This window comes from Rhinopithecus bieti, unplaced genomic scaffold (genome assembly GCF_001698545.2).
Source record: "Rhinopithecus bieti isolate Rb0 unplaced genomic scaffold, ASM169854v2 scaffold_40655, whole genome shotgun sequence".
NCBI lineage: Eukaryota > Metazoa > Chordata > Mammalia > Primates > Cercopithecidae > Rhinopithecus > Rhinopithecus bieti.
This window is the reverse complement of record NW_016816823.1, coordinates 479,394-498,493: the sequence shown is the minus strand read 5'-3', so window position 1 is coordinate 498,493 and position 19,100 is coordinate 479,394. Positions and strand designations below refer to the sequence as shown.

Genomic DNA, 19,100 nt, shown 5'->3' with positions numbered 1-19,100 from the left:
AAAAAAAAAAAAAAAGCCGGGCCCCGGGACTCACCCCTGAAATCCCACCACTTTGGGAGCCTGAGGTGGGTGGATCACGAGATGAGGAGATCGAGACCAGCCTGACCAACATGGTGAAACCCCTCTCTACTAAAATACAAAAAATTAGCCAGGCGTGGTGGCGGGCGCCTGTAGTCCCAGCTACTCGGGAGGCTGAGGCAGAAGAATGGCGTGAACCTGGGAGGTGGAGCTTGCAGTGAGCTGAGATCGCGCCACTGCACTCCAGCTTGGGCGACAGAGCGAGACTCTTTTTTAAAAAAAAAAAAAAAAAAAAAAAAAAAAAAAAAAGAAAGCTGTCATTCTCTGGTCCCATCCCTTCATCCCTCTCCTTATACCAAGATCATTGCTTTTCATTTGTTTTACTGAGCTATAATGGGTATTTTCTCTATTAAAAATATTGCTTAATATTTAAAATGAGAATCAAAGATAAAATGTTTAGTTTTAAAAAAAGGCACAATACTTGTCTCTTTACTAAATTGTAAACTTTTAACTTCTTTTAATGTGTATGCAGGCAATTTTTTTCCCCTCATATAAAGGTCACTGAGATACTGTGTCATTTATTTAGGCCCCAAATTTTGTTTTTACAGCATGATAGTAATATTGTTACTTTGAGAGGATTGTTCTTGATTTCTTTTTGGGGTGTTTGTGTGTGCGTATTTCAGTACTTCCAGTGGCAATGTAAGCAACAGAAAGGATGAGACACATGCTCGAGATACTTACGTTTCATCCTTTCCTCGGGCACCAAGCACTTCTGATTCTGTGCGGTTGAAGTGTAGGGAGATGCTTGCGGCAGCTCTTCGAACAGGGGGTAAGTCCAGCGCATGTTATTTCTTAGCCCTTTGGTCACCACCACCACCTACTGCCATCTCCAACTCCATATTGCTGTTTGATGAGTGTCACCCTGTGGATAGCCCTCCCACTGCTGCTTAGCTCGGAGAGAAGTTGTTGCTGATAGGGGTCTGTTGAGGGGGAGAGGAGGAGGAATATTGCTTATTACTACGTAATTGTAAGAAATAGATTCCCTCTAATACATGGATGTTTTCCCTGAATTCATAGTAATGTATATACTTTTTTCTCACAAATCTTTTGTTTCCTCACAATTTAATCTGCAAACTATGTATGCTGATCTTATATTGAGAGTTAACAATACTGAATTGTTAAATAGTATGACATACAGTATGAGCGTTTTCCATTTTCTACTTAAGAGAGGGATGAGTCTTGATTTATGTATGGGAGCTTAATTTAATTTGAAAGTATCCAGTATTAACATGTAACATTTTGGCTTTAAAGTTTTATATACAGGAATATTTATCATTTTATACGAATTCATCCTTTTTCTTTTCTCTCATTTTGCACCATGGCTACTTTGACCTGTATTTCTCCTTACTCTGCCCTTTCTACTTTGATTTCCTTACTGTCTCTTTATATGTATATATATATATATATTTTTTTTTTCTCTTCCTAGTTTATTTCTTTCTTTTGAATATTCGTATAGGAGTCTTCTGAGTGTGTCTGTATATGTGATTGGCAGATTAAATGAATGGTTTCTTTGCATTGAAGCCTGAGTCACAGGAGAGAAGACAGTTCTTTCTGTAACTTTCTTTACTCTCTGCTGGAGCAGCCAGAATTTATGGAGTTATGAAAGATGAATTGCCTCCTAGATCAGTTACTTCCTATGCCTGAGGGATCAGGAGTCGTCAGTGCAGGAGCACTGTGGGTATCAGGTGAAGTCCAGAAAAGGAGTCTAGTCGGCAGTGAAGTGACCAGATTCTAACCAACTAAACCGAACGACTTCTTTATGTCAGGCAAATGGGGTTTAAGAAATAGAAATGCAGTTTAATTACCTGGTATTAGAATTTTCTTTTAATCTGTTACAATAACTTGACAATTCTTTATGCCTGTTTTTAGATGACTACATTGCAATTGGAGCTGATGAGGAAGAATTAGGATCTCAAATTGAAGAAGATATCCTTTGTGTGTATATTCATAATTTTTTTTAACAAGTAATATTTATTGAACATACACAAGTGCCAGGCATGGTTTTACCTGCAGTAGTTCTTTCAATGCGTTAGGTGCTCTCATCCTGTTTTACAGAGAGAAAACAGAAACAGAAGAGGATTGGTCATTGTTCTAGATCACACAGCCTGACACTGACAAGGCTGGGATTCCAGTGTAGGGAATTTGGCTCCAAGCCCATGATCTTGACCACCACGCTAGACTTTTTCCTTCATGATGAAGCTGAATGAACTAGAAACAGCGAAGTTTGAAAGGACCTGGCTCTTTGGAAACTGAAATATATAAATCCCTGGTAAAATTGATTCAGATAGCAGGAGAGTGAAAATGTGATTGAGAACGAGAAAGGCAAACCGATAACATAATTAGAAGAGATTACAAAATACACGAGAACATGAGTGTAACTCATTGGCAATTCAAAAACCTAAGGAATTTCGCTTTCCTAGCAAAACACTAGTATCCAAGATTGACTTCATGTACTTGGCAGGATAGGCTGTGTTATATTGTGGTAACAACCTTGAAATTTCAGTGGCTTAACACCACGAAGGTTTCTTTCACAGATTAAACTGGACAAATAGGAATTTATTTGTCCTGTATGTTCAGCACAGGCTAGCTGAGGACTCTGGGCTTTGGGTCATTGTCCTCTAGGACCAGGCCAGTGGAGTGGCCATTGTGAGCTGGTGATGTGGCAGAAGGTAAAAGGGATAAATTGCATACTGGCTTTCAAAACTACTGCCAAGGAGTGACATCTATTCTGCTACCAGCCAGACAAGTCACTCGGTGTCACATTACTTCAAGGGGTCATAATTGTTTTAAGAAATCTGCTAGCTTAATTTTTCCTGCTGGTATAGAATTCAAAGTCTTATTCTTCACTTTCTGTCTTGATTGTATTGTGTTCTTGGAAAGGAGAGGGACATCTATATCATTTTATTTGTCTTGTTTTTCCTGTTATTCAAAAGCAAAGTACAGTATTGATGGCTTTGAAAATTTTCTGCCTTGTAAATTGAGAATGTAGTGTCTGAATTTAAGTTGTGCGAAGGGGCATGGAAAGCATACACACGTAAATTGAAAACTTCTCAGTTAGGGGGACCTCAGAGCACACACAGTCATCTGAGCTCGTTATCCCAGAGGAAACGTGTTCATGCTGAGCACCGGGAAAGGGCTCCAGGAAAGGGGTACTGTGTGTGGGTAGGGGCAGGGAGCATCTAGGCAGCTGTGTAACATGGGATTGTCCTAGTTGAGGAAATGGCCATATTAGGAAGGGAGCTGTTCCAGGGTTCAGCTTTGGCAGTGACCTCTTCTGGGGAGAAGAGCCTACTGAGGTAGCTCCTGCTTGAGCTGGGGGAGGAGATGAACCCTCATGGCCATGTTGAATGAATGGTCTCTTCTCAGAGACCCTATGGGAACTGTGTAACCAGAGACTTTTAGGATCCTTAGTAGAATTCAGATTTGGGCAAGTAAAGCTTGAATAAGTTCAAGCTTCTTTTCAAACATATGCTTTCTCATGTTGAGTACTTGAGTTACTTTTTGAAACCCTGTTGACTTGCATACTGTTGGCACTAAACATTTAGGAAATAAAAGATGACTAGGCTGGGCGCGGTGGCTCACGCCAATAATCCCAGCACTTTGAGAGGCCAAGATGGTTGGATCACCTGAGATCAGGAGTTTGAGACCAGCCTGGCCAACATGGTGAAACCCTGTCTCTACTAAAAATACAAAAATGAGCTGGGTGTGGTGGCAGGCGCCTGTAATCACAGCTACTCGGGAGGCTGAGGTAGGAGAATTGCTTGAACCCGGGAGATGGAGGTTGCAGTGAGCTGAGGTCCAGCCTGGGTGACAGAGTGAGACTTTCTACCCGCCTTCAAAACAAACAAGCAAACAACTAGTTTACAGTGTAAAAGTAATATCACTATTATTTGCCAATTACCGTTCAAGGAATTAGATATAGTACCTTGTTTTTAACATATTCTAGGCCGGGCGTGGTGGCTCACGCTTGTAATCCCAGCACTTTGGGAGGCCAAGGAGGGCGAATCACAAGGTCAGGAGATCGAGACCATCCTGGCTAACACGGTGAACCCCCGTCTCTACTAAAAATACAAAAAAATTAGCCGGATGCGGTGGCGGGCGCCTGTAGTCCCAGCTACTCAGGAGGCTGAGGCAGGAGAATGGCATGATTCTGGGAGGCGGAGATTGCAGTGAGCCCAGATCGCACCACTGCACTCCAGCCAGGGGGACAGAGCGAGACTCCGTCTCAAGAAAAAAAAAAAAAAAAACATATTCTAAACTGGAAACAGTTGTTATGAATTACTTAGAAATTTCAGGGTTTTTTTTTTTTTAAAGATGGAGTGTTGCTCTGTCGCCCAGGCTGGCATGTAGTGACTTGATCTCAGCTTACTGCAGCCTCTGCCTCCCGGTCAAGTGATTGTCCTGCCTCAGCCTCCCGAGTAGCTGGGACTGCAGGCACCTGCCACTATGCCCAGCTAATTTTTTTGTATTTTTAGTAGAGACGGGGTTTCATGTTAGCCAGGATGGTCTTGATCTCCTGACCTCGTGATCCACCAGCCTTGGCCTCCCAAAGTGCTGGGATTAGAGGCATGAGCCACCGTGCCTGGCCTCAGGAATTCTTATTTTGGTAGAATAGGAAAAATAAATGATTTTGTTTTTATAATTTTACCTTTTTTCCTTAACGGCCTGGTACCTATATATCAAGAAATAAGGAACACAGACATGAAATACAAAAATAGAGTACGAAGTAGGATATCAAATCTTAAAGATGCAAAAAATCCAAATTTAAGGAAAAATGTCCTCTGTGGGAATATTCCTCCTGACTTATTTGCTAGAATGACAGCAGAGGTGAGTATGCATGAATCTGAGGTTTCTATGATGTGATTCTCTGTTGTGAAGTGTAAAGCCTATTATCATCATAGACTACTATATAAATATTGCATATGTAATACATTTCTGTTATTCTGATATATACTAGACAAATACTTAAGGTGATTATATCTTTTGTCAGTACTTTGCTCCTTCTCCAGCTGTTTCCATGCTTTTAATGTGATTACATTAAATTATTGTCTAAAAACAAATGTGTTTTACTTTTTGTTTCTTTGAGACTGAGTTTCGCTCTTCTTGCCCAGGCTGGAGTGCAATGGCACGATCTTGGCTCGCCGCAGCCCCTGCCTCCTGGGTTCAAGCGATTCTCCTGCCTCAGCCTCCCGAGTGGATAGGATTACAGGCATGCACCACCACGCCCAGCTAATTTTTTAATTTTTCGTAGAGACGGGGTTCTTCATGTTGGTCAGGCTGGTCCCGAACTCCCAACCTCCAGGTGATCTGCCCGCCTCAGCCTCCCAAAGTGCTAGGATTACAGGCGTGAGCCACCATGGCTGGCTGCCAATTGTTTTACTTTTTATGAATTCATGTAGAACCAGAGAGTTGAATCTCTAATTGCAAGTAAACTTTGTAAGTGCTAACCTTTTTTCATGGTTAAACACTGTAAAATTGGTTACATCATATTGATTATTTCTTTTTTTTTAATTTGAGATGGAATTTTGCCCTTATTGCCTGGGCTGGGGTGCAACAGCTACTGCAACCTCCGCCTCCCAGGTTCAAGCAATTCTCCTGCTTCAGCCTCCCAGAGTGCTAGGATTGCAGGCTTGAGCCACCGTGCCCATCCTATTGATTATTTCTTAAATTTTAATAGGGAATTATAGAAAAAATGAAATTTGTAGCTTGCTATTTATAGACATGGTTGTTCATAGATATTAGCTATATTGTATCTACAATTTCACTGTTTTAGTAAACATTCAAGAGAGTGAATTTTTCTTCTGTACACAAACATACCTCAGATATGTTGCAAGTTTGGATTGGAATGCTGCAATAAAATGAATATTGCAATAAAGTGACACAAGAGTCACACCAATTGTTTGACTTTCTAGTACATATAAAAGTTATGCTTATAATCTATTAAATGTGCAGTAGCATTACACCTAAGAAAACAGTGTATACCTTATACCTTGCTAAACAATGTACACCTGGCTAAAAATTGCTCATGATCATCTGAGTCTTCAGCAAGTTGTACTATTTTGCTGGAAAAGGGAATTGCCTGGATGTTGACGGCTGCTGACTGATTAGGGTAGTGGTTATTGAAGGTTGAGGTGACTGTGGTAATTTTGTAAAATAAGACAACAGTGAGGTTTGCTGCATTGATGGAGCAAATATTCATAAAATATTTCTTGGTAGCTTGTGATGCTGTTTAATAACATTTATGCATAGTAGATGTTCTTTCAAAATTGGAGTCAGTGCTGTCACATGCTGCTGCCGCCTTATCAACTAAGTTGATGTACTATTCTAAATCCTTTGCTGTCATTTCAACAATGTTCACAGCATCTTCACCAGGAATAGGTTCCATCTCAAGAAATCACTTTTTGCTCATCCACAAGAAGCATCTCATCTGTTCAGCTTTTATTATGAGATTGAAGCAACTCAGTCACATCTTGAAGCTCCACTTCTAATTTTCCTTCCCATGCTTTCTCCACTACATCTGTGGTTACTTTTTTTTTTTTTTGGTGGTGGGGGATGGAGTTTTGCTGTTGTCGCCCAGGCTGGAGTGCAGTGGTGTGATCTCTGCTCACTGCAACCTCTGCCTCCTGGGTTCAAGCGATTCTCCTTCCTTAGTCTCCTGAGTAACTGGGATTACAGGCGCCCGCCACCATGCTGAGCTAATTTTTGTATTTTTAGTAGAGACAGGGTTTCACCATGTTGGCCAGGCTGGTCTCAAACTCCTGACCTCAGGTCATCCACCCACCTCAGCCTTCTAAAGTTCTGGGATTACAAGCATGAGCCACCGCACCTGGCCCCTCTGCGTTTACTTTCTTCAGTGAAGTCAAACCCCTCAAAGTCATCCATGATGATTGCAGTCAACTTTTTTCAAACTCCTCTAAATGTTAATATATTGACCTCTTCTCAGTGAATCACTAATGTTCCTAATGGCATCTAGGATGGTTAATCCTTTCCAAAAGATTTTCAATTTACTTTATTCAGATCTATCTGAGGAATTACTTTTTGTAGGAGCTGCAGCCTTACAAAAAGTATTTCTGAAATAATAAAACTTGAAAGTCAGTTGGGCATGGTGGCTCACACCTGTAATCTGAGCAGTTTGGGAAGCCGAGATGGGCAGATCACTTGAGCCCAGGAGGTGGAGACCAGCCTGGGTAACAGAGCAAATTCCCATCTCTACCAAAAAAAAAAAAAAAAAAAAAAAAAATCAAAAAAATTAGCTGGGCATGGTGTGGCGCATTCCTGTAATCCCAGGTACTTCAGGAGGCTGAGTTGGGAGGATCACTTGAGGCTGAGAGGTGGAGGTTTCAGTAAGCTGAGTTTGCGCCACTGCATTCCAGCGTGGGTGACAGAGTGAAACCCTGTCTCAAAAAAAAAAAAGTAAGTCAGAATTACTCCTGATCCATGAACTGCAGAATGAATGTTGTTGTTAGCAGGCATGAAAATAACATTAATCTCCTTGGATGTCTCCATCAGATCTGTTGGATGACTATGTATATTGATGACTATGTGCATTGTCAATGAGTAGGAATATTTTGAAAGAAATCTTTTTTCTGAGCAGTAAGTCTCAATAGGGGGGTTAGAATATTCAGTAAATCATGCTGTAAATACATGTGCTGTAATCCAGGCTTTGTAGTTTCATTTATAGAACACAGAGTAGATGTAGCATAATTCTTAAGGGCCCTAAGATTTTTAAAATGGTAAATGAGCATTGGCTTCAGCTTGAAGTCACCAGATGCCTTAGCCACTAACAAGAGAGTCATTCAAAGTCCTTTGAGGCACTGAAGCCAGGCATTGACTTCTCTTTAGCTGTGAAAGTCCTAGATGTCACCCTCTTCCAATATTCATCAACATTGACGATCTGTTGTTTAGAATAGCTACCTTCATCAATGATCTTAGCTAGATCTTTTGGATAACTTGCCACAGCTTCTCCATCAGCACTTGCTGCTTCACTTTGCATTTTGTACTGTGTTATGGAGATGGCTTCTTGCCTTAAACCTCATGAACCAGCTTCTGGTAGCCTCTTGACTTTTCTTCTGCAGCTTCCTCCTCTCTCTCAGCATTAAAGAGTTAAGGCCTTGTTCTGGATTAGGCTTTGGCTTAAGGGAATGTTGTGGCTGGTTTGGTCTTCTGTCTAGGCCACTAAAATGTTTTCATATCAGCAATAAGGCTATTTTGATCATTATCCATGTGTTCACTGGAGTAGCATTTTTAATTTCCTCCAAGAAATTTTCCTTTGCATTCACAACTTGGCTAACTGGTGTAAGAGGCCTAGCTTTTGGCTTATTCCAGCTTTCCACATGCCTTCCTCACTAAACGTAGTCTTATTTCTAGGTTTTGATTTAAAGCGAGAGACATGTTGACTCTTCCTTGTCCTTGAATACTTAGAGGCCATTGTAGGGTTATTAATTGGTCTAATTTCAATATTGTTGTGTCTCAGGGAGTAGGGAGGCCCAAGGAGAGGAAGAGAGACGGGGAAAGAGTGGAGCAGTCAGAACACACACAACATTTGTCGAGTTTACTGTCTATGTGGTCAAAGTTAGTGGTGCCCCCAAAACAATGATAGTAACATGAGAAATTACTGATCACAGATCACCTAACAGATATAATAATAGTGAAAATGCTTGGAATATTGTGAGGATTACCAAAATGTTACACAGAGACATGGAGTGAGCACATGCTTTTGGAAAAATAGTGCCAATAGACTTGCTCAACACAGCATTGCTGCAGACCTTCAATATGTAAAAAATGCAGTAACTGCAAAGTGCAATAAAATGAAGGACAATAGCGCAGAGCAAGATAAAGCAAAGTATGACTGTAGCTAGTAAAAACTGACACAAGAAGATGACCCTGGCATATTCTGTACATTTCTTGCCTCAAAACTGGAATCAGACATTGCTCCAGAGATCCCTGACTTCTTTTGGGTATGGGGTATAGGCAATGGTATTAGAGACTATAATCTGGTTACTAGAGGTACTCGTTGTAGGTTTACATTATTCATAGTATAATCACAACAGCTTCTTCCTGCCCACTGCACACACAAAACCATGTCACTGAGACTGCGCTATTGCGGTTAAGAAAGAGTTTTATTAACACAAGACTGGCCATGCAGGAGACGAAGTAATTACTTAAATTAGTCTCCCTGAAGACTGGGAGGTTAGGGTTTTATAAGGATAGTTTGGTGGAGACTAGGGAATGACTAGGGAATGAGTGCTGCTGATTGGTTGGGGATGTAATCACTGGGATGTGGGAACTGGTCCTTCTGTACCTCTGGGTGAGGGGCCTGAGTTCTGGAGGGCTCAGTCTGAAAAACATCTCAAAAAACCAATCTCAGGTTCTACAATGATAATATTACCTGTAGGAGCAATCAGGGAAGTCACACACTTTGTGCCCTCTGGCCACATGACTCCTAAGCAGTGAGGGATTATAGAAACTATGTCTACATTTTAGCAGAGTTCAGGCTCCTCCCATAATCCTAATCCTCTGGCCTTTCATTAGTCTTGCAAAGGTGATCTCAGGCTCTGAACGAGGAGGCATTGGTTTAAGGGAAGGACTGTTACCATCTTTGCATCAAAGTTAAACTATAAATTCCTCCCATGGTTAGCTTGGCCTGTGCCCAGGAAAGAGGGAAGACAGCCAGCCTGTGACACTAGAAGCCAGATGGAGTCAGTCATGTTCGATTTCTCTATCATAATCTTTGCAAAGGTGGTTTCAGTAGCCTTTAAACAGTACTTAAGTCCGATTTTCACATGTAAACTTTTAAGTATTTGAAGAAATTTTAAAAGGAATTTAACTTTTACAAGCCCTGGAAGGAAAATGTTGATTTAATTCTTTTAAAACTTTAAAGGTTGATAGGTGGTTTATTATTATGATTAGGCTAATTGATCAAAATATCATTCAGGATATATATAGAAGGTGTCTATAACTGAGTGGTATTACCCCCTACCTAATAGGAAATGGCTAGTGATGAGCTGAAAGAGATGCGGAAAAACTTGACCAAAGAAGCCATCAGAGAGCATCAGATGGCCAAGACTGGTGGGACCCAGACTGACTTGTTCACATGTGGCAAATGTAAAAAGAAGAATTGCACTTACACACAGGTTTGTGATTGTTTATAGATTCTTATTTTTATATAAAAATGCTTGCAGCTCCTGTTTTAAAATAAATAGCCAAGATAATTGCCAGTATGGTAGTCCCTCACTTATCCATGGAGGGATATGTTCTAAGACCCCAGGTGGATGCCTGAAACCACAGATAGTACCTAACCCTATGTATACCATGTTTTTTCCTATACATATGTACTGATAGGTTTTATTTATAAATTAAGCCTAGGAAGAGATTAACGATAATAACTATTAATCAAATTGAATAATTATAACAAGATACTGTTATGAAAGTAGTATGAGTGTAGTCTTTCTGTCTCTCACAGTGTCTTGCACTGTACTCACCCCTGTTCATTTGATGAGATGAGGCAAAGTGAATGATGTAGGCATTGTGACTTAAGTGTTAGGCTGCTATTCACCTTCTGATGATCCATCGGAAGAAGGCTCATCTGCTTCAGGTGGTCCTGCCTCATCGAGCCCTGATGATGTGGATGGCTAATGGGTAGGTAGCATTATAGTGACATACACTGGACAAAAGGATGATCCATAGTCCAAGTGAGACAGAGTAGGATGGTACAGGCTCTCTTCATGCTACTCAGAACAACATGCAGTTTAAAACTGATGAGTTATTTATTTCTGGAATTTTTCATTTAATATTTTCAGACCACGGATAACTGAAACCGTGGAAAGCAAAACCATGGAAAGGGTAACTGGGGACTAGTTCAAGAGGAGATAAGATTTCTTTCTTAAGTATAAGAGTGATTTCTTTTAAAAACATTATTATTATTATTTTGGAGATGGGGTCTTGCTGTGTGGGCCAGGCTGATCCCAAATTTCCAGACTCAAGTGATCCTCTCACCTTGGCCTTCCAAAGTACTGGGAATACAGGCTTGAGCCTCTGTGCCTGGCCAGAATGCTTTCTTAATACTGATTCTAGTTAACTAAAACCAACTTGATATATCTGTACTGTCATGGAAATAGCTACTGTGAAAGCTGTGTCAAATAAAATTTATAAATTATAAGAATTAATAAAATGACCATGTTCTTTTTTAAAAGTTCATAAGCAGTTATATTAGTTACTAGGTAAATTGGCCATAATCCTTTTTATTTTGCAGGACTATATAAGGAAAGTTCTTCACTCTCCTCCACATGGCTTATGGGTACTTTAGACTTAACTGGCTTCTGGATAATTTGTTCCTTTTTTGTAATATTGATAACTTACATTTATGTCTGATATGACTAGCCTTTTCATTCTTCAACAGCTGAAAACTATGCTATAGTTATTTTGGTTGCATGTGCATATGAGAAAATTGTTTTTATCACTGTCTTAATTTCATTTGCCAAATAGGTTTTTGTGCTATATCATCTGCTGTAAGCTCAAGATTGTCTCCTTAAGGGAGATAATATTTAGAAAATCTACTGTTTCAGACAGTAGATTTGGGGAATTGATTTTTTTCACTGATAGAACATTAAGCACTTTAAAAATAACATCACTAAACTCTAAATGGGCCTTAAAACAAATTTTGTTGGTAGTTATTTTGTGGTTAAAATGCAAAAGGTACAAAAGGTTATGAGTAGAAGATTCCCTTCCCACTTTTGCCTGTGGCCACCTTGTTCTCCCTCCCTGGAAGTAAAGCAAGGTTACTAGTTTGTTGTGAAACTTGTGGCCACCTTGTTCTCCCTCCTTGGAAGTAAAGCAAGGTTACTAGTTCGTTGTGAAACTTTCTAGGTATTTTATGTGTATACATGCAAATATTTTTGTTTTCCTTTTTCTTTTTTTTGAGACGAAGTCTCCCTCTATTGCCCAGGCTGGAGTGCAGTGGGGCCATCTCTGCTCACTGCAAACTCCACCTCCTGGGTTCGCGCCATTCTCCTGTCTCAGCCTCCCGAGTAGCTGGGACTACAGGCGCCCACCACAACGCCCGGCTAATTTTTTTGTATTTTTAGTAGAGACGGGGTTTCACCATGTTAGCCAGGATGGTCTCGATCTCCTGACCTTGTGGTCCGCCCGCCTCGGCCTCCCAAAGTGCTGGGATTAGAGGCTTGAGCCACCGCGCCCGGCCTTTGTTTTCCTTTTTCTAAACACATATGGTAGAATGTTATATGAGCTTCTGCCTCTTTTCTACTATGTATAGACATGTAGTCTCCATTTTCAGATATACTTCATTTAACCAGTCCGAAGTCCTTTACCTGTTTGAAGTCTCATTAAGTCACAGTTGTGTATTTCCATGTTTCATTTTGTAGCAGTTTTACTACTGATTGTTACTAAAATGCATCAGCACTGATAAACGTGGTCTCAGAAAATTCTGAGTTTGAATTGCTCTATTTTTTTTAGTCAGGTAGAAATATCTTAGCAATAAAAATTGTACCCTAAAAATGCCACGTATTAGAAAGTATTAAGTATAAATAGAAAGTTATTTAAAAGTTAAAGCTTCTTTAAAATGTAAAAAGTAGAAGTGATATACTTACGTAATCAAGTTATAAATAGCTAAGACAAAAAACATAAATACCAAGTTTGTTTCTTTTAGCAGAAAGAACCCAGCCTAAAGTTGAAGCCAGTATGATTTTCTTAAAATCACAAAGTGTTCTCTTCAGATAGAGAACTCTCAAAGTTCTCATGGAAATAACAGATGTAAAAGAACTAAGTGTAACTCTTGATTACTGTGTACCCAAGAGGAGATTAAAATTTTTCCCAGAGAGCAAAAGATTCCTCATGTCCACTTTTGGGGCCCTGGATATCAGAATTAAGTATATGTAAAGTATAGCAGGAGTTTTCAAACCATTTTCATCTGAAGACCTTAAGTGAGCAGAACGCAGCTGTTCTGAGGATAGTGCTGCTTTGTCTTCCTTTGGGCCTTTGAGTTGGAAGGCATGTTAATAGTTTACTGGTGTCATGAACCTTTCATCTTTGAAGTGATAAACTGGGATTTTATCATCTCATATGGAATTTCAATAAACCTTATTCTGAATGCAGCATTGTTAGTATTTAGGTTCTTGCCACAACTTAAACTTAAGAATAACATTTAACTTTAATAATGCTTTGTCATCTTCATTCAGAGAAATAACCTTTCTGTTTTTGAGACCTTTGGTTCTGGTAATTCTCTTCAGTTTAGAACTTCAGAAATTTATAATCTTGTATAGGTTAAGTTTTTAAAAAATCATATTAGCTTTTTTTCTTGCTGAGTTCTCTTTTTAAGTTTAAACAAAAGTAGTTGTGGTAGAATATATATACATATAAAACCTAAAATTTCCCATCTTAACCAGTTAAGTGTACTGTTCAGTAGTAGAGCATTCACAGTGCTGTACATCCAGTCTCCAGAACGCTTTTCCTCTTGCAAAAGTGAAACTCTTTACCCATTAAACAGTAACTCCCTATTCCCCTCTCCCCCAGCCCAACAACCACCATTCTGTTCTCTGTCTCTCAGAATTTGACTATACCAAGTACTTCATGTAAGTAGAATCATAGAATGTTTGTCTTATTGTGACTGGCCTATTTCACTCAGCATAATATCTGCAAGATTTATCTGTGTTGTGGTATATGTCAGACTTTCCCTACTTTTTACGGCTGAATAATATTCCACTGTATGTTCATACCACATTTTGCATTTTTTCTATGTATAGTTGGAATTAAATACTGTAAAAACTATTTTATGCTCTTCTTTTAACTTAGCTACCATAATGTAAGCATTTTCCTTTTTTTTTTATTTTTTTTTTATTTTTTTTTATTTTTTGTTTTTTTTTGGAGACAGAGTCTTGCTCTGTCACCCAGGCTGAAGTGCAGTGGCTGCGATCTCGGCTCACTGCAAGCCCGCCTCCCGGGGTCACGCCATTCTCCTGCCTCAGCCTCCTGAGTAGCTGGGACTACAGGCGCCCGCCTCCGCGTCCGGCTAATTTTTTGTATTTTTAGTAGAGATGGGGTTTCACTGTGGTCTTGATCTCCTGAGGTCCACCTGCCTCAGTCCTCCGAAAGTGCTGGGATTACAGGCATGAGGCACTGGCCCGGCTGTCATTTTTCCTCTTTTAAAAATTTTTTCCCAGATTAAAGTTTTTTGAGGATGTAGCAAAGTGAAATAAATCAATGCTATACAAAATTAATAAAAATAATTTTTTTTTTGGCTCCTTATTTACAAATTAATTTCATAAGCTATCACTTAACAATGATAAAAAAGTCTGACTTCCATCCCTTTATGGCTAAAAAAAATTATTATTTATTTTATTTAATTTTATTTTTTGACCAGGAGTCTTGCTCTGTCACCCAGGTTGGAGTGTGTGGCCAGATCTCGGCTCACTCGCAAGCCCCCGCCTCCCGGGGTTCACACCATTCCCTGCCTCAAGCCTCCCCCCAACGTAGCTGGGACTACAGGCGGCCTGCCAACACCTGGCTAATTTTTTCTGCAATTTTTTGTAGAGACCAGGTTTCACCAATGTTAGCCAGGATGGTGTCGACTCGTCCTTGAAGCTCGTCCATCCACCCCGCCTTGGCTCCCCCAAAAGAGCTGGGATTGACAGGCGTGAGCCACCGCGCCGGCCGGCATTTCCTCTTTTTAAAAAAATTTTCCCCAGATAATAGTTTATTGAGATGTAAATAGAAATGAAATAATCAATGCCTATACAAAAATTAAAAAAATATTTGGCTCTTTTATTACAAATCAATTTCATAAACTATACTTAACATCGATAAAAAGTTCTTGACTTCCATCGCTTTATGCGCTAAAAAAAATAAATTATTATTATTTTATTTTTTGAGAACCCCAGAGTCCTTGCTCTGTTACCCAGGTTGGAGGTGTGTGCCCGCGATCTTGGCCTCAGCTGCAAGCTCCCGCTCCCAGGGTTCACACCATTCTCCTGCCTGCAGGCCTCCCAAGGTAGCTGGACTTATAGGTGCCTGCACACCACACCCCTGCCTAATTTTTTACTTTTTTGTAGAGACAGGGTTTCACCGTGTTACCCAGGATGCGTCTCGATCTCATGAACTCGTGATGCCACCTGCCTCGCCTGGCCTCCCAAAGTGCTGGGATTACAGGTGTGAGCCACTGCGCCCAGCCAGCGAAAAATAAATTATTTTAATAGCTATTTAAATCTGCCTCCTGCTCTCAGAGAAGTTAATGTATTATATATATATATATTTCAAATTATCCCTAACCTTTAAACAAACTTAAGGGTAGATACTGCTCTATTTTCACATAGAATTGTAAACAGCCTTTTAAAACGCTGGAGTAGGCTGGGCGCGGTGGCTCAAGTCTGGAATTCCAACACTTTGGGAGGCTGAGGCTGGCGGATCACCTGAGGTCAGGAGCTTGAGACCAGCCTGGCCAACATGGTGAAACCCCCGTCTCTACTAAAAATACAAAAAATTAGGCAGGCGTGTTGGCACATGCCTGTAATCCCAGCTACTTAGGAGGCTGAGGCAGGAGAATTGCTTGAACCCAGGAAGTGGAGATGTAGTGAGCCAAGATCATGCCATTGCCCTCCAGCCTGGGTGACAAGAATGAAACTCCATCCTCCCCGCCCCCGCTCTCCCTCCAAAAAAGCAAAAGCTAGAGTAACTTTCCACTAGTTAGAATTGAACTTCATAAAATGTAAACATTTTATAAACCCTACAGTTCAGGTAATTTGATTTAATTATGACTGATCTGTAGGAATATACAATACAAATTTGTCAGTCATCCACAATTAAGAACAACTATTTATGAAGAAAAATTTTACTATGTTCAGAATAAGATTTTATTCATATTATTGAAGGTAGCTTTGTTTCCAATAAATGCTTCTCCTACTCTTTCTGTATATTTTAGGAGTTGTTTTCAATTCAAAAAGAAATAACATCTAGTTATTTGACTTTTTTTTTTCTTGCTTGAAACTGCTCTGTTTTGGTTTTTATACATTTAATAAACATTGACAAGGCAGGATCAGTGGACTTCACTGCAACCTCTGCCTCCCTGATTCAAATGATTCTCCTGCCTCAGCCTCCCGAGTAGCTGAGATTACAGGTGCCCACCACCATGCCCAACTAATTTTCTTGTATTTTCAGTAGAGACGGGGTTTCATCATGTTGGCCAGGCTGGTCTCAAACTCCTGACCTCAGGTGATCTACCCACCTTGGCCTCCTAAAGTGCTGGGATTATAGGCGTGAGCCACCGTGCGCAGCCCTCTTTTTTCTTTATTGCCTGAGTTCTTGTTTTTTCCGTTCTCTTTGCTGGGCTTTCTCCTCAAGGACTTTTTTCATAGCTTTTGTTTTCTTGAAATTAGGATCTGAGGGATGCAAATTGAACACGTGGGAAGTGTACATTGCCTGAAACCATGCATTGCTAACATTTACCTCAAAGTCATCCTCTAATAATTTCTTTTTTTTCATGAGCTGCTTTTTCTTCTTTTTGCTGAGGTTCTGGTGCTCCACAATCTTGTAATTGAAACGTTTCTTACTTTCCTCCTCCTCATCCAATGAAGAAAGTCATTTCAGCCTTTTGTCTTTCTATTTTAGTTTCTTCTTCTGGAGATGTGCCGTCTTTTGCAGATTTTATCCACTTGTTTCTTTATACCTATTAAACTTCTTTAGCAAAGTACCACTCATTCATATCAACATCAGAGGGAAGTTAATTTTCACTTGCCTCTTCAACAAGAGTCTTCTTTTTCTTTCTGTCTTTTTTTCTCTTTCTTCTTCTCTAAAAATTGTTCCTAAGGCATCAGTTTATCCTTTCTTTCCAATTTGTTCTTGACCATCTCTTTGCACTTTCTTTAAGACCTGGAACCCACTTCATTTCCATTTCCATATCATTTTCTTTGTCTTTTCTTTTTTCTTGAATAACCTGCAGGAGTTGCCTATATTTAGTGATTTGTTTTTCATCATCCTTCTGACTTTTCTTTATTTTCCCATCTTCTTCTGCATTGACTTGGTCATCACCTTGTAGCTCCTCTTCTATCTCCTCTTCATTTTTGCTAGAGGAAGCTAAGTAGTCTTGAAAATCCATGTCCAAAAGCTCTTCCTTTTTAAACTTCCTATTGAATGTTGTAATTCTTTCATGATCAGTCTCATCCCAAGTGATTTCCACCATTGATGTTCCCATTGCAGCAGATGTGATATATTTTGCTTTATATGCTGTTAAATACACCTCTGAGTCTGTGTCCTTGGGCTTATCATCAAAAGTAGTATCATCTGGTATAAACCTTAGATCTGTGAAAGAATAACTACTTTCGAATTCCAGTCCACCACAATCCTCATAAATTTTACTGGCTGTTTCAGGAGAATCACAGTCTACCACTGCATAATAGTACTTCAGTCATTTGAGAATTAATAATCTCTCAGTTTTTCTCTAGAGGTCCAGACCTTTTCTGGGGCATCTTCAGAAACACTTAATAGCTCTACTGGTCCTCAAACTTGCTCTTCCTTCACCCTCTCCTTTCCAAACTCTGAAGAATGTATTTTTACAGGAAATATAACACCTCCTTTGGGTTTAAATCAATTGAACAGAGCCAGCAAATCTTTTGCCTTTAATCTATCCAAGTCCATGTTGCAAACTGCTAATTGATGTGTAATGTCATCAGCATGAGGAGCAGGTTTATCTGATTCTCTCCAAGCATGCCCAAAACTAGATTCTTCTGGAAACACATCTGCCGTGTCATCTTCATTTGCAGAACTAGTTTTTGTATTTCCTTTACCCCTTGCAAGATTAGGGCTGCTGTCACTTTCATCATCATCCTCACGATTCTCATCATCCTCCTCTTCATCTTCATCATCACCACTTCCATTATCATCATCACCTGAAGCTCTCCCAACAGTTGTAATTTCATTTTTAGATTCCTCATCACTTCCTGTTTTACTAACACTTTCTAAATCTTCCTTCAAAGCATCTTTGTCAAGCATTTTACTGTCTGTTGAGTTTTCATAACCATCACTGCCGCTTGTTGTGGCACTGATGAACCACTGGTTGCATTTATCTTCTTGTCTTAGAACACTTGATCTTGGGAGAGTTCACAGCAGAGGTGCCTGAGTCTAATGTCCTCCATTTTTCTTTGAAAGAAGAGTCGATAGTATGTTGAATAATATTTTTTTCCTCTTTTGTACTTTTTTGTGTAAATTTTTTGCTGTCCTTCTTTGGACTTATGTTGGAAGCTATCTTAGATTTACATGGTTTTCATTTTTTAAATTATTTCAGAATTATCTATATCAGTTTTATTTTCAGAATCCTTTTGATTAGCTTTCTTGGTTTCTTTTTCTCAACTAGATTTTTTTGAATCTATTGCTTTTCTAGTCTGCGGTTTTTTCTTCTATATTTTCTTTTGATTCATTGCTTGCTGTCTTCATCATAAAGATTGGAATCAGAATCTGAAAGGTCATAAAAATGTTTCAAGTCGTCTGTAGTGCTGTGGTTAATGTGGTATCCTCTTATCCATAGCATAGTTCAACTTGAACTTTTTTTTTTGAAATGGAATCTCGCTCTGTTGCTAGGCTGGAGTGCAGTGGTGTGACCTCGGCTCACTACAGCCTCTGCCTCACGGGTTCAAGTTATTCTCCTGCCTCAGCCTCCCGAGTAGCTGTGTAATCAGGTGCCCACCACCACACCTGGCTAATTTTTGTATTTTTAGTGGAGACGGGGTTTCAACATGTTGGCCAGGCTGGTCTCGAACTCCTGACCTCAAGTGATCCACCTGCCTCAGCCTCCCAAAGTGCTGGAATTATAGGCGTGAGCCATCACGCCTGGCCAATTTTGACTTTGTGATTCTTTTCTGGCATTTCCTAAAATCTCAGGTCCTTTGCTGTGTGCTCAAACTGCTGGTCACTGATTATTTCTTGTTTGGTGCCATTTTTAACTTTTAATCTTGCTAAACAAATGCTTGAAGAAACCAAACACATCTGGAGTTCTCTCCCTCTTGTTTAAAAAAAAAAAAAAA

The 19,100-nt window shown here is 39.8% G+C and overlaps 1 protein-coding gene and 1 pseudogene across 1 annotated transcript in view; one reads left to right on the top strand and one right to left on the bottom strand.

The window, feature by feature from the left end:
- The window catches only part of TCEA1 (transcription elongation factor A1), a 36,799-nt gene that overhangs the window by 12,472 nt on the left and 5,227 nt on the right, over positions 1 to 19,100 (top strand). Inside the window, exons 3-6 of the mRNA XM_017855297.1 lie at positions 702 to 847; positions 1,948 to 2,004; positions 4,751 to 4,905; positions 10,065 to 10,211. Coding sequence (XP_017710786.1) covers positions 702 to 847; positions 1,948 to 2,004; positions 4,751 to 4,905; positions 10,065 to 10,211 — 505 coding nt within the window. The remainder of the gene's footprint in view (positions 1 to 701; positions 848 to 1,947; positions 2,005 to 4,750; positions 4,906 to 10,064; positions 10,212 to 19,100) is intronic.
- Positions 16,042 to 19,074, bottom strand: LOC108517402 (ESF1 homolog; annotated as a pseudogene).